The 22208-nt window shown below is 40.7% G+C and overlaps 1 protein-coding gene and 1 pseudogene across 16 annotated transcripts in view; both read right to left on the reverse strand.

Annotated features, from left to right (window-relative positions):
* PTPRK (protein tyrosine phosphatase receptor type K) overlaps nt 1-22208 on the reverse strand; it is a 603062-nt gene that overhangs the window by 307163 nt on the left and 273691 nt on the right. For all 16 annotated transcript variants that reach the window (XM_038395504.2, XM_043510931.1, XM_043510923.1 and 13 more), the window contains exons 4-5: nt 2098-2179; nt 6-121 (exon numbers count right to left, since the gene is read on the reverse strand). In XM_038395504.2, coding sequence (XP_038251432.1) covers nt 6-121; nt 2098-2179 — 198 coding nt within the window. The remainder of the gene's footprint in view (nt 1-5; nt 122-2097; nt 2180-22208) is intronic.
* LOC119853077 lies at nt 7584-7897 on the reverse strand (annotated as a pseudogene).

Raw genomic sequence — 22208 nt, forward strand, 5'->3', positions numbered from 1 at the left:
CTTACCTGCAGCCATAACTTGTTATTCACTGCATCCCTCCCTGTAGCAATGCATTGAAATGTAGCATTCTGCCCTGCATTGACCTCTACATCCCCCAGCCTCAAGAAATGTGGAGATTTATCTGTGGAGGTGAAAAAATAAAATTACAAACAGTGCTCACTAATAAAAAAAAATACATTACTTTCTCCCAAAAGATACATATTATGACAACCTTTGGCTAAAACTAATCTCATATGAAAGAAAGTGATTTTTGTTTCGTTTCATCTTAATTCAAGAAAAAAGCATTTTTGCTCTTTCCTCCTCTCCCCCAGTGATTCTACTACTGTTGCACATGAGTTATAATACAATAATTTACAAATTAAAGCAAAGGAGAATAAATGCAGAAATGTGAAAAAGACATCACAAAAATTATTTCAGTGAATTTCCATTGTATTCCTTCTGACATACTGTAATCCCCCACAACAAGTAAAACAATTTTTGGGGGGAAGTGAGATTTAATTTGTTGTATTCATGATACTGTATTAAGAGCTAAAGCAATGTAATTTTGAGCTTTTTCCTCCTCAGTAGACAAATGTTTTCTGTGCCATTAAATATGGTAACATTTCAATGGCTGATAGAACACAGTTTATACAACAGCACAGACTCAATGAAAGGTCTGGCAAAACCACATAATTGAAATATTGAGCCTAAGAAAACTCATGATCACAACTGAAGGATGCACGTTATAGCTCTCGCACACGTTTCTACCTACATAACCAGTTAAACTGAAGTCTCATTCATGCTTTCTTTTAAAAAAGCAATTTGAAAAGAGAATGCGATAAGCATCACTAAGCAGACATGTTTCAGAGTAGCAGCCGTGTTAGTCTGTATTCGCAAAAAGAAAAGGAGTACCCGTGGCACCTTAGAGACTAGCAAATTTATTAGAGCATAAGCTTTCGTGAGCTACAGCTCACTTCATCCGATGCATCCGATGAAGTGAGCTGTAGCTCACGAAAGCTTATGCTCTAATAAATTTGTTAGTCTCTAAGGTGCCACGGGTACTCCTTTTCTTTAAGCAGACATGGTTTATTTGAATACTGTATCATGTTGATAATCTGCTGTCAAGACTATATTTGACTACTTTTCTTTTACCACTTGTTTACCCAGCAGAGCTCTTTTTTAAGCATCTGTTTTTAGGCGAGTCCCTATAGCTGGGCTGGCTGGCAAGAGACTCAATAACTTCTTAGGCTGAGTAGGGCTGTAAGCCCTGAGCGTGCAATGCTTTTAGCCTTAGTCGTTTTTAGGTGGGGAAAGAGGATAAAGGGAATTTGAGTTTGCAATCACATCTTTATAATTTGGCATCTCTTAGCGAGCAACTGGCTTCAGAAACTTGTATATCTGTGGAGAAAGTAGTTAAACTATCAGCCACAGGGATACGCTACAACAAAATAGCACTTTTGAAGGGGACTGCAGGGCTATGTTGGTTGGGCAGGGACAGGTAGAGTAGAATGGGAAAGAATTAACAAGGAAAGTAGCAACAAATGAGAGAACTGCATAGACATGATTTTTTCCCATGTGCATTGGTCCAATGTTTGCTGAGCTATTGCGTCACTGGTCTAGGATTTATTCCAGGATTAGGTGAGCAAGAGTGAAACCTACATTTAAAGGCATACCGTCTGTCCCTATTCATAATGGCCTACAATAATTGGAAACCAGAAGATACATAGTTCTCACTCAGGTTTCATACCCTTATTAAGTTGTCTAACAGCCCTCAGACTTAAATACGCTAACCACTTTAAAATTAGCACAAATCAGTATATATATTTTTAATGTAAGAAATTTCAATTTTAGTGTCCACATCTATCACTAAAAAGGCAGCCACTGAAGAGTTACAGTTTTATTTTCATGCAGTGCTTTATTTCTGCTAGACAAAAAGACTTTTACCTAGTGAAATCACTTCTGTGCCACCCCAATATTCATTCCTGTAAGCTCTAATAGAAATTCTACAGAATGAACAAAGAACAGCAATGATCAAGCAATGAAAACTCACCAGTCTGAGCCAATATTGAGAACACCCTGAAAAGACAGAGAAAAATGCAGCCCTTAATCACTACTTACCACAAGGGTAACTCAGAACCTGGATGTCATCAATGGCAATGTAGCCATTTCTCCCATCTGAGACTTCAGCTTCAAATATTACCTGTCAAAAAGAAAGGAAAAAAAGGTTTACAACACTCAGTTCTACAGAATACACAGTGGAGAGTGCAGATATATGGCACATTGCTTTTTCATTTAAGCTGAACTTTCCACAAGGTTTGATGATTGAATGGAATATTTATTACTTAATGTACTATAGTTCCATACCATTTGTATATTTGACTTCTTCTAGACTTGCTACTTATGGATACAACACAGAAACATGTTTCTTAACTTGTAATTAATGTTAGTCTGTTTCCATTGGACTAAAGTTTATTTTCAGCACTATACATAGGATTAAACTCTGAAAATACCATTTTAGGTGGGTCAGACACCTCCTTACACACAAGGAACAATCTTAATTAATAGGAATTTAAATTCCAGTTGGAGTCATACTCCCCACATATTCCTGAACTCCCCCTGCAGTACAATTCCACAAAAGAAAATTGTTCTTCTGATGTTGCAAGTAGCATGTCCCCAGTGGCTTTGACAGGAGTAGGTGCAGTTTGATATCATTGTCAGTTCATTCCTCACTCGTGCTACAAAACAGGGAAAGTGTGATGTGCGGGAGCAATAAAGGCACTTATTCACTACTTCACATCTGCTCCTACTTCCTGTTCTACCCTCCACCAACAGGAGCAGCAAAGAATTCCTGGGCTGCTCCTATACATAGAGATTTCTCCAGAGCCTTGCAAAACCAGACTGTGAAACTAACCAGAGTGTAATTAGTGTGTCTACTGCTGCCTTGCCATGGAAAGGCATGTATTTGGCAAATGACACAAAGTAGGGGTGCGGGGTGCAAACACTTTGGAAGATAGAGATAAAATTCAAAAGGATCGTGATAAAATGGAGAACTGGGCTATACACAACAAAACGAAATTCAGTGAAGACAAACGTAAGGTGCTACATTTAGGGAAGAAAAAACAAATGCACAAATACAGAATAGGGGTAACTGGCTTGGCAGCACCACTGCTGAGAAGGATCCGGGAGTTGTGGTGGATCACAAACTCAACCTGAGTCAACAATGTGGTGATGCTGCTGCAAAAAAAAGCAAATGCAATTTTAGGTTGCATTAACAGAGGCATAACATGCAAGTCACAAGGGGTGATGGTATCGCTCTATTCAGTGCTGGTTAGGCCTCTGCTGAAATACGTGTCCAATTTTGGTCATCAACGTATGGAAAAGATGTAGAGAAACTGGAAAGGATCCAGAGGCAAGTGACAAAGATTATCAAAGAGATGGAATGCAGGCCATATGAGCAAAGGCTGAAGAAACTGGGTACATTTATTTTGGAAAAGAGATGATTAAGGGGGGAGGTGGGGACTTGATAACAATCTTCAAATACCTGACAGGCTGCCATAAAAGAGATGGAAAAAATTTGTTCTCTCTTGCCACAGAGGGAGAACAAGAGGCAATGGGTTCAAATTACAGCATAGCAGATTTAGGACGTTTTTCCTGAGATTTAATTTAACAGTAAGAACAGTAGGACAAAGGAACAGACTGCCTAGAGAGGAAATAGAAACTCCTTCACTGGAGGTTTTCAAAAGGGGGCTGGATGGAGCCATCTGTCTTTGATGGTTTAGACACAATCCTTTAGAATCCTGCATCTTGGCACGGGATTAGACTAGATGCCCCTTGTGGTCCCTTCTAACCCTATGGTTCTATGAAACCCCGAGTTATAGGTTATATGGTTAAAAAAAGCCCTGTAAACCCTGCACTGGAACCAATGAAATGCGTAGTATAGGAGAGTATGGTTGACCAGCCCTGTGTTAAAGTTTAATAAATGTTCTGGCCTGCTGTTTAATTCTGTGCATATATCTATCCTCATTTCACTGCTGTGTCCACATTAGTACACAAATCTCTCTTTTTAGCACTGCCAGAATAAAGATACTTAAAAACAATCCCACCAATATGACTTTATACATGTATTAAAGTGCGAGAATGCTGTCATCTTACAGAGGGTTATTGCAGGCAAGCTAAGTCAGTGAGACAGGGTTTGAATTCAGTTTTGATTGTGGTACAGGGGGTGGTGGCCATTCTTTTTTGCATTTGGCAGCAAGTTCCACAGCCTTGGTCCCATTTCGATGGAAGATCCATCTCTTGCGGACAGGAGAGAGTCATTAATCAGTGTGACGTGCTGACCTTCAACAGAAAGTGTTATGGCCTTCAAAACAGGAAAGGTCCATTAACACCTGATGGAGTATTGTGGGACATTAAAGAGGACAAAAGATGTTTGTTGTTCTGCTTTCCCTTCAACCCACCCCCATGTAGACGAGTCATGCAAGTGGATTCTTCCCATCTGCTAAGCTTGCAGCTCACAGCACAAGGCAGGAGGGGTATAAAAACCGCTAACAAGATGGAACCAATTATCTCTATACTGCTTGGACTCAGGGGGTCGCGGGGAGGTTTTCTAGGCATAAGCAGGAGAACCCCAGCTACTTAGCCTGAGTTAGCTCCAAAAGATAGAGAGAGCTTCCTTACTAAAGAGGCTTGTATTTCCTTTTGAAATTTTAAGAATGTAACTCATTTATGTACTTAGGTTTACCTGCTTTAACCTTGTAAATATCTCAGTTCCTTTTCCTATTTAATAAATCTTCATATAGTTTATTATAGGATTAGCTACAAGCCCTGTTTTTGGACTGAAATCTAAGGTGCAACGACATCAGGTAAGTAAGTGACTGGTCCTGTGGGACTGGAAATAACCTGAATGCTGCTGAAGGGACCACCCATCACAATGATATGCTCATGTGCGTGGTGAGACAGATCACACTACCCAAAGGGACTGTCTATGTCTCCATGTTTATGCTTCAGAGTAGCAGCCATTTTAGTCTGTATTTGCAAAAAAGAAAATGAGTACTTGTGGCACCTTAGAGACTAACAAATTTATTTGAGCATAAGCTTTGGTGAGCTACAGTTCACTGCTCAAATAAATTTGTTAGTCTCTAAGGTGCCACAAGTACTCCTTTTCATGTTTATGCTGTTATAGTGCCTGAGGAGTTTATAATTGGTTATATATACACAGATAAGCCTACATTTTAGTCACAGATATTTTTAATAAAAATCATTACAGGTCACGAGCAGTAAACAAAAATGCTCGGCAGGTCACCTGTCCATGATTGTACTATATACCCCCGACTAAAACGTGGGTGCTCTGGGGCAGGGGATGGCCTGGGAACTCGGGAGGGATGGCCTGGGACCCCTGCTAGTGCTGGAGGGGGGGTGGAAACGGGTGGCAGCATATGGCCCGGGACCCCTGCTGTTGCTGGGGAGTGAAGGGGGGCTGGCAGGCTCCCTGCCCGGCTCCACACGACTTCCGAAAACAGCCGGCATGTCCCTGCGGCCTCTAGGCAGAAGCGTGGATGGGGGGCTCTGCATACTGCCCCCACCCCGAGCGCCTGCTCCACAGCTCCCATTGGCCAGGAGCCATGGCCAAAGGGATCTGCAGGGGGCAGTGCCTGCAGGTGGAGGCAGTGTGCAGAGCCACCTGGCCGTGCCTCTGTGTAGGAGCTGAGGGAGATGTCACCGCTTCTGGAAGCCCCCCGAAGCAAGCATCACCCAGAGCTTTCACCCCTCCGCACACCCCAACTCCCTGCCTCAGCCCTGAGCCTCCTCCCACACCCAAATTCCTGCTGCTGTTGCTGGGGGGAAGCGGGCGTGGTGGCCCAAGACTGCCCCAGCAGCAGTCGGTGCGGCTGACACGGAAGCTGCCCAAGCTGCTCAGGCAGCCCTCAGGCCAGCTACACTGGACACTGCAGAAATTCTGGCGGTCCCAGAAAATCACGGAATCCATGACTTCTGTGATCTCCATGACAGACTCGGAGCCTTATATATAGTGCCTTGATATTTAATTGGTGCAATCTAAATAGAGAACTCACAACCAATTTAGGGATTGTGCCCTGCTTCATAACGGTCTGCCCTGAAGTTGGTAGTAACATTATTGAGTAACTGTAGGCAGTGTTACAAAACCCACCTCAAAAAAGGAAAGGTGGATGGGAAAGATTAAAATGAAGAGATGAAGAAAACTCATAGGGGAAAACATGAAAAGGCTACATAACAAAAGGTAGCGGAGCAAGACAAATGCAGAAATGTAGACGGCTGGGGAGCATAAGGTGAAAGGAAGACCAAAACATTGAATTTACTTACAGAGGAGGAGGAGGAATTTTTATTCAAATCTCAGAATATGAAGGCTACATTTCACACATACAAATAATTAAATCTCTGCCACATGCTACTATATGCTATTTATTTGCACCCAGCGGAGGATAGGGGTGTCCCTAGCCTCTGACTGCCAGAAACTGGGAGTGGACAACAGGAGATGGATCACTCAATGACTGGCTGTTCTATTCAGTCCCTCTGAAGCACCTGGCATTGGCCACTGTCAGGAGACAGGATACTGGACTAGATGGACCATTGGTCTGACCCAGTATGGCCGTTCTTATGATACAGTGATGTAAAATATTCATATTTCTAAGATTTTATATGGTAAAAGTGCAGCAAAGTTTCTCAACTCCAGGGTTCTTTTAGCGCTTTCATTTCATAACATTATAAGTGCCTGATTTTAACACTGGAAAGGGAAGAGAGAAATTATTCATATTCGAGAAAAAGATTAAGTTGGAAGTTCAAAATGTCGAAAAGCAATCTCAGATAGCTTGTGTGCCCCCGCCACTCCATCCTTTAAAAATAGTCATATCTGAGAGCTCCATGTATCCAAGCAGTTTTATCACAACTTTGAAAAATTCGAGGCTAATATGACCATGAAGTCCAACATAAATCATCAAGGAGTCTGGTTGCACCTTAAAGACTAACAGATTTATTTGGGCATAAGCTTATTGTTGTTTTTGTGGATACAGACTAACACAGCTCCCCTGATACTTGACAATATACAACATTTTACTCATGCTCTTTTAGGTGATAATACTGGTAAAATCCTATCATTTAGGAATGGATACGTCCTACTATATAACTGTGTCCACTGCCATGCAAAGACAGAACAGGACTGTCACTGAGATAAAGAATATTACTTTTGTAACAGAAAATTCTTATCACCTTTGCAACCCGAAAACTTAATATTGGCTGTGCAACCTTTATTCTGAGCCCTTGTACATATGCATTATGACAATCTTTTTTTATTATGATTACATACTATATTTTTCACAGAACTGTCTCATTCAGTGCACAGGATAGGCTGTGATCTGTAGATGAATCAGAGTTGTGTAATGAATGAGGCCATTGTGTGTAGGACCCTTGCTTCATTTGTTACAGAAGTTGGAAGGTGTATAGTGAAGGAGGAAGGGAATTGCATGAGAGGAGAAAGTACAGTCCCCCAGTTATGACAATTGAATGCTGCACTGAATAATTGGATTCTATCCCTGCCTCTGCCACGGAATTCCATGTGATTTTTTGTTTTATTTTTAAGGGTGCAGGAAGGAGAGAACAACAAGATTCAACACTCCAAAATGGGTCAGTGGTAGTTTTTGTAGCAATGCGTGTTTCAGGTCTTGGGGCTGAAGAGACACGTGTCGTTAGAGTTCCCATTAGAGCAGCTCTTTACAAGCCCAGCTTGGTCCTTTGCCAATGTCTCCTTTTGCAGTTGTACCTTATCTTATTGCCAGTTTTCATGCATATCCACTGTGGGATGGGTCGGTTCTGTTTTTGCTTCTTGACAAGGAATCACTTGATCTTGAATGTCTTGTGGGACAACATGGTGCGGAGCGATGAGCCAGTCACCACAATTCCATGTGATGCGAGGCAAGGCACTTAAACCAAACCATTCACAGGTGGCCACTAATTGTGTTCCTCATTAATTAGATGCCTGACTTGAGACTCAGAGGCTAAGCACTCATAGCTGCAATTGAAGTCACTGGGAGCTCTACTTTGAGCGTAGGAATGAAGTGCTGTACTCTGAAAACTCAGATCCTAGGAGTCTCAAACTGGTCGTCCAAAATTAGTGGACACTTTTGATCTTAATCTCCCTGTGTCTCAGTTCCCCATCTATAAATAGGAAAAATACCACTTCCGATCTCACAGGGGTGTTAGGAAAATAAAATCAATCTTTATGAAGCAATCAGATGCCACAATGTTGAGGGTCAGAAAAGCCCATGAAGAAGTTAATAATTCTGTCTTTAGAGCAGGGTTTGAATAGTGTTCAATAATAAGGCCTGGGGTCACACATCAAACAATGAGGAGAAAATAAAAATATTGAATGGTGGCTCATTAAGAAATGCTCCATCCATTCTGTGGCCTCTGAAAAAAACAGAATACCTATGCCTGACTTTTTATTGTTTGACTTTGTAATCTTAACATTCTTTTAATATAGCTTTGCATATGTAATATAAGCAAGCTGTGTGCATACACAGGCATCAGTATGCACAATGAGCTAATGACTGCATACACTGGGGCTGGAGTGTGAATACTCCTCTATTTCTACTTTACTATAATGTAAAAGACTAAATTTTAAAACAAACATGTTCTTGGCATAGATGCAGTTTCCAATCCAGGTTCCTTTCTTGTATCTTCAGAGCATGGTTCAAAGAGTCAGACATGTCATAAGATAGTGGAGACTGAAGAAAGTTATTGACTGGTTTAAAAAAAAAAGTATTCTGCAATGAGAAACGCAGGCCCCATGCTGGCAACAAAAGGGTTAATGACAATATGTGGCCCCAAACTGGTCCCACCCCACTAGACTTGCAGCAAGAGCCAGGCACGGGGAAAGGAGTTAAAAGGAGGCGATCTAGCCCATGTCAGGACTGCCTAGGAGGGAGAGCTGAGTGCCGCTTCTCCTCACATAAAATCTGGATGCAGCTCAGAGACTGAGGTAGCTTGCCAACTGGATGGGCCCCTGCAGATGATGAGACCCTGAGGGATAAGCTGATGCACAGACTATTTGAAGACAAGCCCTGAATAGAAGGGTGGGGTCTTACTGAAGTTTCATCAGACAACCCTGTTTTGGGTTGTAGTTTTCGATTCCTGATTTATTTTGGCCCATAGCACCCAGGAAGGAGTAGGCCTGAAGTGTGCCTTAGCCAGAGAACCAGAGCACCGCTACCTCAGACCTCACAAGTAACAGCGGCCTACCAGCAAAAACCTGCAGCTGAACAATTCATGCCCTGCTGGGCCACGAAGGGGCATCACAGAGGCAAGGTGGACACGTATTCAATATAGTTTTAGAGACCTTCCTCTCCTCTTTGGCTGGTGTGATATACCTACATGGAAATCTCCCATAATCATGGATAAAATGCCACCAGATAATCTCATTTAGATAACAAGGATACACACTTTAATTACAAAAAAGTGGGTAAAAAAGTATTGGGGGAGGGAGGATCTTTCCCTGTCATTTTCATTACTGTAATGCTCATCACTAAGAGTCTGAAATTTGTACATTTCTTTTCCAGTTAATTCTTCCCTCTCCCCATTACACTTTATCAAAGCCCATACTGGCTCAACAATACTTCAACAGCTTCTCCTCTTTCAATAATGAATTCATTTAAAAGATGTAGGATTCATTTGATGTCCCATGATGTAATTATCAGTAACAGTAAAACAATTCTGAAAATCACCTTATCGGTTCTCCCGAGAGCTTTTCTATTGGCAAAATTAAACAACCTCCAATGAATGGTGGTCTCTTGAAATATACGTCAACAAGTTATGCTAAACAATCTGTTCCACCTTGTATTTAGCTGTTACTCTCTAAGTACTTTTCCCAGACCTGAAGAGTTCTGAATAAACTTGAAAGGTTGTCTCTCTCACCAACAGAAGCTGGTCCAATAAAAAGTATTATCTTACCCACCCTGTCTCTCTAATACCATGGGACTGACACAGCTACAACAACACTAATAGCATATACAAGGTGGTGAAAACTGAAACACAACTTAAGCTGGCCCTCCTGACTCGCCCCTAGACTTTAACTCAGCCCATTTAGAATGTGCTGAAGTCGGAGCAGACTTGTCTACATTAGAATTTCTAGGACATGTTAATTAGAACACATTAGCTAATACCTTTAAACCCTACTCAAGAGAAATCTCCAGGGTAACCATAACACAGTCTAAGCTCAACCTAAACTTCTTCCTAGTGTAGATGCAAGGTAACGCCCTGTAGCTCAATTTAGCTGGCTGAGTTGTAGCAAAGGATCTTGCCTAGGTTAAACCACAATTAGTCAAAATCAAGCTAACTGTGTTATTCTACAGTCCTAGACTAGTGACAGCTATTTTTTGTATTAAAAAAAAAAGTGTCCCATTTTAGAAGTCTGATATCTTGTTACCCTGCAAGACTGTAAATTGGAACTTACTATTAAACCATTAAAAGAGGAAATACCAAGCTACCAGAGACTAGCACTTCAATATGAACCCTTATCTCTGACATCATAGTATCATCCCCATGGGAAAAAATCACATACAACATTCACATCACATCATTCCTCAGTATAGAAATGCTTACTATTCATGTACAGCTAAGCTCAGAATTAAGACTTTATGTGTCATAGTATGATGGTGACTAATTTGGTGTGTACATTGTGTTACAGCAAATGTTTGAGGTGTATGGAACTTAGTGTACAGGAGAAAAAGTGGGGAATATAATGTGTGGGGTTCAGCTATATTAAAGGAGGATTCCCCTTAAGGAACAATAATTGGGTTTGTTTTTTTTGTTTTTCCTTTATGAAAATATCATATATACACATCTATATGTATGTAGTATATATGAACACACACACACACACACACACGCCACTTGGTTACAGCAACAAGTCTTCCTTTCACTGGCCTTATTTTCCCCCTTAGGCTCTGCTTTGCATCATTAACAAGAGCTAAAAAGAAATTTCTGAGAGCAGATTCCATGACTGGCAAAGATCTAATTGGCCTTACCACTTCAACAGAGCACTCAACATGAGAAACTTTTCTGTCAAGCTACACACACACAAAAATGGATTCTTGCTAGCTTAAATGCCCAAACCTTGAACTCATCCACAGGTCAATTCCAATGCTTGGTGCTGAGAACTGAGTTAAAAGACTGTATACAGAAGGGATTATAGTCATGACAGATGACAATATAAAAACCATCCAGTGCTTCAGCTTGGGAATGGAATTAACTTTGCTTTTCATGCTGTTTTCTCTCCAGTCTATTACCTGAAATCCTGAAGGTGGCTATTCTGATCTAATATTTGCAGCTCCAGCACCATTTTTATACTTTTGGCTAACAAAACTAAATGAAGGGGAAATTCTAGTTAAAACTGGAATTTAGAGAAAAGGTTGGGAATGAGTGCAGGGGAGATACTTTTGTCTCTAAAATAACTTTATCCTGGAAACTTTGTGACCAGTTTGTATGAGTCTGAATAGGTTAATGATTTTTAAAATATTTAAAGTTTAAAGTTAAAGTAAACCCAATAAATCCATGAAGTTTGTTTGGTTGGAAGATGGGGTCTGTTTGTTCTTTTATTCTACATTTGTAAAAGAACACTTGATCAGCTCCAGATGTACTGGAAACAAAATTGGTTAATGTCAAGTTTGTTCTCTAGAAAAACAAACATCCCATAGCTAAAAGGCCATAAATGGCAAGATAAACAGTACTTACAAGAATATGAATGCTAGAGACTCCGATCACATCAACATTTTTAATATAATTAAATCTGATGTTTCAGCAGTTTAAAGATTTCAAGTATTAGGGTTTTAATTAATAATCTACAACTAAAAGTAAATGTAAACACTTGAAAAATGATACACTGCTAAGTGAAATACTTCCAGTAAGAAATGCAATGAAAACAGCTTGAAATGAGAGAGGTGGGGACGGATGTCTAAACAAATTTTGTCCTAATATGTAAAAAAATGTGTTGACATAATAAAATGCATCTCCCTTGTGACAGTTCCAGATAATTTTGCTGAGCTAATTTAGAAACCATGAAAATATAATTACTTCCATTTGAATGCTTAACTAATGCTGTGAGGCAGGGTTTTTTGCTGACAGGGCCCTAGAGGATTTTCAGTACAGTAAATCAATCACTTGGGTAAAAACTTTGGAATCTAGCCCCTTTACAATCTGCTAGTTAAGAAACACCCTCCTCTCTGTTGGTTTTCAGACTCACTTCTTCCGAGATTTAAAAATTGAAGAGTTCAAAAGCTACCTTGCTTGTTAAGTTAGTAATATTGTTATCAAAGGTTTTTAAGGCCCATCTTGACAAAGCCTTGGCTGGGATGATTTACCTGGTGTTGGTCCTGCTTTGAGCAGGGGACTGGACTAGATGACCTCCTGAGGTCTCTTCCAACCCTAATATTCTATGATTCTACTCTTAAGCTGTGAGCAAACATTAATAGATATTTCTATCTTCTCATAATCACTCAAGGGAGACCCAGTGCACACACCTTTAATCTTTTCACCAGGTGTTGAAATCTGACACAGGATCATGAAGCTACTACATTTTTCAGATCCAGTTTAAAAATGCTCCTGTGGGATTCCACGATAGAAATGAACACACGCTGCTGCTGCTTGACCTCTAAATAGGGCTTAAAAAGTGACTCTGGCAAGAATCACAGAACAATGAAATTGAAGGGCAGAGGTCTCAGGGTGGCGGCAGAGAGTCCCAGCGATGTTCTCAGTATAATACAACAGTAGTTCCCAAACTACGGTCTGTAGAGAGCTCGCTGGTCACATAAGGCTGGCTGGCTGGCTCTCCTCCTCCTATCAGCCACTGAACTGCATTAGAGAGCTAAAACTAGATACAGTACAGTCCTAATATTACTTTTACCTGTGAGCAACTGCTGTAGTAGCCACAGGGGTGTTATACAATTGTGAATAAGTAGTGGTTCATGAGGTTCTCTCTATTAAGATGCTATGAAAAATTAAAAAAACCTTGCTGTAGGACAAAGTAAAGGAGCTCCATGTTCTACCACCTATTTCTCTGATCCAGGAAGTCACTACCCATCATCGCAAAGGGTTACACCCTTTGAAAAGGTTTGCATGAGGCATTACACCATAAAACGGTCACAGCAGCATTTGGCTCTCAAGTTGTTAATCACCATCTGGGAGTTCTTAAACTTTCACACAGGCCCCAACTGCACTGGCTAACTGACTGAAGGAGAAGTTGGAGAAGAAATAGTGAGTTATAAAGGCTCTGTACCCAAGATCTTGGACATGCCACAGGGTGTGCCAGCCTAAAGGCTGAGATTCATGAACAATGCACAGCTGAAAACATCTTGATCCTTCTTCAGTAAAAATGTCCACAATTTTATTTAGAGGCTAAGTGAAGGATAGGAGTGAGAGCAAGTAACACCCATAAAATAAGAACACTTGACATTTTACTTCTTATTGTGATAGAATGAAAATTTGCAGAAGAGGTCCAGACACAGTAATATCTGCCAAACTTCTTAAAGAGGCCAGAGGGAGCTAAGCCCTAAGGAGTTTGAGGCTTGGTTCCAGGGTATTTTCTCCACTAACTGAAGAAACTATTTATAACTAAGACCGTTCTGCCTTCACCAATCCTACACACCAGAAACTAGATGTTTTAGCTCTTAGCCAAGTTAAAGAAGAATCCCAATTCACGCAAAAATACCACATCCTCCACCCCTTCAATTCATTTCTACATTTTGCCATCTCTATTTGTAAGTAAAATTCTCAGTTTCCCCAGGAGTTTCACTGGACACATATTCCTTATGCTGGTTTTTAATAGAACTCTAGATGTGTCACTGAGGCTAAGAAATGGGTGCTGAATATAAAACCAGGAAATAAACATGGGAGGAAAGAGGGTCACGGCAGATTGCAAGGTTCACCTTGAATCTTACAATACAAGTACTTAAGTTGTACAAATGAATAACCACCAACCCAAGATTAATGTTATATTACTGAGTCAAAGATAAGGAAATTTAAATAAAATTACTCTCTTTAGTCCATGCTGGATAAAATAATTAATTAAAAAATTGCTGATTTGCAAATGCAATTTGAAACAGCCATCCAAAGACACAGAACCACCTCCATAACAACAGGAGAGCCTGCTTGCTCTGCAGGTAAGTAAACAACATGCTTCACAAAGTCCACTTTCTATGCCATTGTCGCAGCTGCTTTCCCCCAATCAGACTATTCACTGGAATACCACCCTATTCCTGTTTCAACACAGTTTCTTTGCAGTACATTAAGATGAATTACAACCCAACCTATTCTACCCCTCTTCTGTCTCCACAAATCTGCACATTCACATTTGTGATCCATTTCAGTTTATCAGTCTTCAATGAAACAGAAGTTTACATTGTCCCAACTCCCTCAGAAAGCAGTTAAGGCACAAAATGAGACACAGAGTATTTTGAATGAATGGTGACTCTTGTGAAGGGGCACGTTAATCTACAGTGGAGTACAGAACATTGCTAACACTAAGCTTAATTAAGAGAAACATCTCCTAACACACAACATTCACTCAGTCAAAGGCCCCAGTCTTGGGATGCAACTGAGGAGTGAACAGTTGAACTCAGTGGGAAAGGTATGTGAACAGATGGCTTTAAGTTACCTTTGCATTTCCCCAATCCTATCTATTCATCAGGCCTGCTTCATGACATAATTTACAGCACCCTTTTGGTTGTTCTAAATTATGTCATCTGCTAATGGCACTACGGCATCTACAGATCAGGAAGAGGAAAGACTGAGCCACATTCCCTATGCCAGACTTAGAAATAAAGAGTCACATATGAGCCGATACTGTCACGGCTAACCTGGTGGCAGAACTTTGTGACTTTGTCCTGACCCATAACTATTTCACATTTGGTGACAATGTATACCTTCAAATCAGCGGCACTGCGATGGGTATCCGCATGGCCCCACAGTATGCCAACATTTTTATGGCTGACTTAGAACAACGCTTCCTCAGCTCTCGTCCCCTAATGCCCCTACTCTACTTGCGCTACATTGATGACATCTTCATCATCTGGACCCATGGAAAAGAAGCTCTTGAGGAATTCCACCAGGATTTCAACAATTTCCATCCCACCATCAACCTCAGCCTGGACCAGTCCACACAAGAGATCCACTTCCGGGACACTACGGTGCTAATAAGTGATGGTCACATAAACACCACCCTATATCGGAAACCTACTGACCGCTATTCCTACCTACATGCCTCTAGCTTTCATCCAGATCATACCACTCGATCCATTGTCTACAGCCAAGCGCTACGATATAACCGCATTTGCTCCAACCCCTCAGACAGAGACAAACACCTACAAGATCTCTATCATGCATTCCTACAACTACAGTACCCACCTGCTGAAGTGAAGAAACAGATTGACAGAGCCAGAAGAGTACCCAGAAGTCACCTACTACAGGACAGGCCCAACAAAGAAAACAACAGAACGCCACTAGCCATCACCTTCAGCCCCCAACTAAAACCCCTCCAACGCATCATCAAGGATCTACAACCTATCCTGAAGGACGAGCCATCGCTCTCTCAGATCTTGGGAGACAGACCAGTCCTTGCTTACAGACAGCCCCCCAATCTGAAGCAAATACTCACCAGCAACCACACACCACACAACAGAACCACTAACCCAGGAACCTATCCTTGCAACAAAGCCCGTTGCCAACTCTGTCCACATATCTATTCAGGGGATACCATCATAGGGCCTAATCACATCAGCCACACCATCAGAGGCTCGTTCACCTGTGCATCTACCAATGTGATATATGCCATCATGTGCCAGCAATGCCCCTCTGCCATGTACATTGGCCAAACTGGACAGTCTCTACGTAAAAGAATGAATGGACACAAATCAGACGTCAAGAATTATAACATTCAAAAACCAGTTGGAGAACACTTCAATCTCTCTGGTCACTCGATCACAGACCTAAGAGTGGCTATACTTCAACAAAAAAGCTTCAAAAACAGACTCCAACGAGAGACTGCTGAATTGGAATTAATTTGCAAACTGGATACAATTAACTTAGGCTTGAATAGAGACTGGGAATGGATGAGTCATTACACAAAGTAAAACTATTTCCCCATGGTATTTCTCCCTCCCACCCCACCCCCCACTGTTCCTCTGATATTCTTGTTAACTGCTGGAATTAGCCTACCTGCTTGTCACCATGAAAGGTTTTCCTCCTTTCCCCCCCCTGCTGCTGGTGATGGCTTATCTTAAGTGATCACTCTCCTTACAGTGTGTATGATAAACCCATTGTTTCATGTTCTCTGTGTGTGTGTATATAAATCTCTCCTCTGTTTTTTCCACCAAATGCATCCGATGAAGTGAGCTGTAGCTCACGAAAGCTTATGCTCTAATAAATTTGTTAGTCTCTAAGGTGCCACAAGTACTCCTTTTCTTTTTGCGAATACAGACTAACACGGCTGCTACTCTGAAACATATGAGCCATTATGTCACCTCTGCACCACCAGAGGAACCCCAAGTAGTTAGCTATGCACAAAATGGTCCTAACATAAGGGAGATTCCAGGCCTAAATGTGTTGAAATAGTGAAGCAGAGGGAGTGAATTGTGTATTTATATTAATGATCAAAAATTTGTCAGACAATGTGAAATTAACCATTTGTCATCAAAAAGTAATAGAAAAAATGTGAAATTCAGAATGTCTGCTAGTTCTTGGCTTACTGCGCATTTGTGGGGAAAAGCCTGGGAGACTGGGATGTAATCAAGCAACTGATCTCTTAAAAGGTAGGCATGACAGCAGGAGGCAATCAAGGTGATGCAGATCACAGTTCTGATGAGGAAAGAGGAGACAGTTAGGGGGAAGGAAACACAGGATTGGGGGGGGGGGGGGAGAGAGAGAAGGACCAGCTCTCCCAAAGAAAACAGGCCAGCTTTTCTTAGGCAGGGCCAGCTTCCCCTTCCTCCTAAACTCCTTTGTGTATGTGTGTGTTTTTTTAACCCTTCCCTAACACACATACACCCCACCTCATAGTTTAGTCTGCAAAGCAAATTCCTATTATACCAGCCTGACGGGGGAGAAAACAACAAAATGAAGGAGGAGAGAAATCTTAGGGACCCAACCCTCCCACAAAGACAAAACCACCTTTCAAAAAACAGAATTATTAACATAACTCCAAGAAGCTAAACATTACGGGGAAATTCTCTGTTTCTCGACAAATTCTCTGAAACATTCAAAGTACCTTATAATTCATTGTTTTGGTGATGCTGGCCATTAAAATGTATGTTTATGAGCTTTGGTGTTGCCCATGACATTTGCCATTCTGCTCCACAAAAGATGGCACCTTCTTCCATAGGAATAAAAGAAATTGTCAACATGACAACCAGAGAACTAATACTAACTCCAGAAAGACAGCAGTAGTTCAGTGCCTGTCATACTACTGCATGTGATTATATCTGATCACTCTCCTGTCCTCTGAGCTACTTCACAACAACAAGATAAATGCACAACATTTTCAGAAGCTAATTGTACAAAATAGCTATTAAGGAACAAGCAATCATCATTCTTCAGCAGCTCAAGTTATATAATTAAAGGCCAAGCACAGTACCAAAGTTACTTTTAATTTGAGGCATGTATTTTTAATGCCACTATAAAGCTCATTTTCTGATGGAAGGGTTATCAAATGGCAGGAAAAGATTGCATAGATAAAATATCAGCCTTTCACCTCAAAGATTGTATTTCAAGTCAAAGCCAAACAGATAAGCAAGAGGGGCTTTCTCACCTCTAACCTTCTGTAGACAAAATGCCACCACAAAATGAACACAATTGATTGGGCTAATTTGCAATCTCTGCTCTCAAAGGTCAGCCACCTTCCATTACTGTAAACCAAATTACTAGAGAACACAAATATAAGAAGATATAAAACTATGTTTACAGATTCCTTCTTTGAACTGTAACAATGTACATTTAAAACAAACATTTTATTAAGCACTCAAGTGCTTCTCATGCCTACAGATGGGATATCTTTGTCACAGTTGATGTCATAAGATTCTATATTACTCTCAGTACTTTGGGACTAATCTTCATTTACACTAGGAACACTATATACTACGACACAATGTAAAGGGGCCTTTGATGTGGGAGTAAAATATATTTAGATCCATGTCAAATTCTCATTACAATATAAAGAGGTCTTGGTGTAAATGACAGTTAGTGAAACCAAGAAAACTGCACTCATTGAGATGCAAAATGCCAGCCATGAGGATATTTTAGAAACTAGAATCGAATATAACTGGCCAGGAAACAATTCTGTTTTGCGACAAAAATTCAACTTTTGACATTTGTTTTCATTCCAATGAACAGTGTAAAATTTGTGAAGAGATTGTGCCACTCCAGAATATCCAATGGCCTGGTAGTTGAGCACTCACCCCATGGGAGACCCAGGTTCAGTTCACACTCTCCATTGAGATAAGTGTCCTAACCATCAGGCTATTGGATTTCATTGGGCATTGGAATGAAAACATCTGTCAAAACTTCATTTTTTTTCCCCATGAAATGGAATAGTTGTTTTCAAGCCAGCCCTATTCACTTCTAGCTTATAAAGTATCCTCATCACAGCTGGCTCTGCCCGATTTGGAGCAGCCATTTGAACCTGGGTCTTCCGCATCCCAGGTGAGTGGCCTAACCACCAGGCTATTGGTCTTCCCCTCCCCAAATCCTGAACCAGAGAAAACATCCTGACACCATTTTTGTCAAAGTCAGTCGATGCCTGCAAAACATCCTTTCAGCAAAAGGACATTTTTTGGAGAAAAGTTTTATCTAACATTTTCCAAACAGCTTTAGAAGCAAAGCACTTTCTGTTCTTTGATACCCTAGGCCAATGTTTCTCAATGACCGGTCCATAGACCAGCACCGGCCCGAGATCTCCCTGACACAGTTTAGGAAGACAGCAAGCCAGTCCCTGGTATCAAAAAGGTTGAGAAACACTGCCTTAGGAATTTAGAGTCTGCCAATTTTCAAAGGGTGCAAAACCTACCCCTTTGTACAAGATTGTCCTCCTTAGCAGGAATAGAAGAATGAAAATTAAAAAAAAAATAAAAGGGGGGGGGGAAGAGGAGAAAAACAACAGATTATGTCCAAACTGAACAGAGAATTTAAAATAATTCTTGTTTTTTTAATATTGCATTGTGTCCAGTTATGTGTGTTATATAAATAGACATTAATACAGCTTTGTAATGACAGCTCATCTCAAAATAGTCTCTCAAAATAAACTAAATCCACAAAACCTCAGGCTTGTAATGTAAACAAAGATCACCAAATCCCACAGAAGAATAAGTAGACTCATTTTATGCACACAATATGTATTTATAATTCTTTCAGCGCATCTTTAAAAGTATGTTCCAAAGTTTCTCTCTATGCATGAGAAGCTATCGTCTATTCAGATTCTTCTGTTGTCCTTCAATTCTTCATGAGTGTTCAGAGAAAAAAAATCACAAGATCCACCCTGTATCCAAAGTTCAACCAGACATACATGTCTTTAAAAAGCTTAGAGGGGACATTTGTACTATTCATACATATGTCCATTCTAAGAAAAAAAGGTGGTTTCTTATCACATATTAACTAAAGCATGGTTAAAAAAAATCCACCTTTTTTCTTAAAGAAGACACGTCCTTTATGGCATTTCTCAAGAGGTTCTCATGTATTTACAAGTACAACCATTAATAAATTATTTTCAAATAATCTGTGTTTAACTCATTCATTCAAAAGGTTTGCCCCCAATATATGCAAATCCTGCCTCTTTCCACTTTGCAGTAAAACAGGACTTTTCCATTGCTGCTATATTTGTGAAGTCTTTAAACCAATCTGAAATGGCAGGCAAGGAGTCTGTATACACATTTCAGTTATTCTATGTTTAGTAAAAAGGGATGATGCAAATGAATTTGCATGTATATTATTTTATATATATATACCCACACACACACACACACACACACACACACACACACACACTAAATTTGTGGAACAGCCATCAACCATGTGCAGCAAGCAGCATTTGGGGTCATCGTGAACACTAATTATACTTAAGTGATGAATGTTGATGAATTGTAAAATATTGGATGGCATTTAGTGGCACTGTGGTAACAAATGCAGAAGAGATCTTTTGCCACTTGGCAGCAGAGGCATCTGGAGGAGATATCTGGAGTGTTTAATGCTCTTTTGTCATGAGCTGTCATAATAAACTTCCTGATGACAAGCATCTGTCCTCGGTGGCTTTATTTTTTCAAAACTTCTTCAGTTGATCTACATGGTAAAACATCAGACTCTTCCCTTCTTTCACCCTCTTTGTTGTTGTCACCTTTTGTCCTCCCATCAACCTTCCTCTCTGATTTTGACTCCTGGCTCTCTCTCCACCCCCATCCTCACAATCTCCCACACTCATCCTCACTGACTTCAACTTCCATGTTGATGGCCCAGACTACCCCTTATCTGCACACTTCCTCAGGCTAACATCTTCATTTGACCTGGAGCCCTCCCATTCACCAAAGTGGCCGTTCACTTGACTTGGTCTTCACCAAGCAGTGCTGTCTTTAATCTCTCTGTTGCTGAGCTCCCCCTCTCTGACCCACCAGCCTCCCCACCACCTTACACGCTGTTGTGTCAGCCTTTCCATGAATTCCAGTCCATCAGCATTAATGACTTCTCGTCTGCTTTTAGCCCTCTCCTGTATGCCCTCTTTTCCTTCTTCCATTAATATGGTTGTTGACTCTAACCATGCTTGTCTTGTTTGTACAGCATCTATTACATTGTTCCATGCCTAAGACCCCTAGGCACTGTGGTAAAACTACTACTGCGAAGCAGGGCTATACCATTTATTTTATCACTGATAAGCAGACTAAACTCCCCCTGTACATCATGTGTTTATAGGAAAAAAAAATCTGTACATTGCTGTTGAATTGGACATTTCAAAAACAAAGTTAATATACATGAAAAAGCATAACATTCTTTGGCAAATGTAGCCTAACCCCAATAAAGCCAGGAACAGAGCTCAGGAGCAAGGTATACCTCCCTTTTTAATTTGAAAATGTAGCGTGCTAGAGATCACACCATTATGTAAAATCAAATAGGAACCAATCTCATTTATTGTTTAAGTGCCAGCTGCATGCTCGGCACTGCAGAAGGAAGTCTCTCACATTAGGTGCTTAGAGCATGCAAGACCAACAAAAATGGAAATATGCAGACCTTGAGACCTAGAGAAACAGTGCTGCAAACCCCAAATGTTAAAAAATCATGAGTCACAGGCAGGTCTCAAAAAATCATGAGATTGTATTTTTTAAAGTCCCTTATTTAAGTCAATTTTAGATCATTTAATTTATCAGGTGTTTGAGCCTGAAAGGTGCACGTAGGTCACAGTTTTCAGCTTTTCTCTACACTCATGAGGGCAAGGAACTTACTTTTTTTTTTTTTTTAAATGAAAGCTGAGATTCTCATGTATTCACGGCAAAGAGTCCTGTGGCAACTTATAGACTAACAGACGTTTTGGAAATAAGCTTTCGTGGGTGAAAACCCACTTCGTCAGATGCATGTATTCATATCATTCTATAACCTAGGGTTTTAAGAAAAACACCCCAAGTATTGCAAGACTCGTGATAAAGTCACAGGAGTTGGCAACATCTGCAGCTTGTTCTTGTTTGGCTTTTAAATTGGGAGGGTGATAAATCTAGTCATGGTAAGCCTCATGAAAAAGTGGGTTTTCAGGAGAAAATGGAGAGAAACAGGGTGGGTTCCTGGGACAGATTTAGATAGCTACATGGAAGAAATCCCAAAGACAAGGATGAGAGAAGGAAACAAAGGGGGGCAGTGGTGCTGGGAAACAAAAGGAGATAGTGAAGCTAGTATCACTGGCAGAGCAAAGACAGCAAGGTCAGCAGCAGTGAGCACTAACCCTCCCATGGCCCTTCAATTACCACCTCCAGTATCAAATGTGTGCAATCTCAGAAGCCTCCAAGAAGGCAGAAAATAAAAACAGATAGAAAGACTCATAGATGTACAGACTTTAATGCCAGAAGGCATGATCTGCATATTGCAGGGCACAGAATCTCACCCACTTCTGTAATCATAGAATCATAGAACTGCATTTTAAGCCCACTGTTCCTTGTCCTATCCTCAGAGGTTAAAGGAGAACAATT

Source organism: Dermochelys coriacea, chromosome 3, assembly GCF_009764565.3.
Source record: "Dermochelys coriacea isolate rDerCor1 chromosome 3, rDerCor1.pri.v4, whole genome shotgun sequence".
NCBI lineage: Eukaryota > Metazoa > Chordata > Testudines > Dermochelyidae > Dermochelys > Dermochelys coriacea.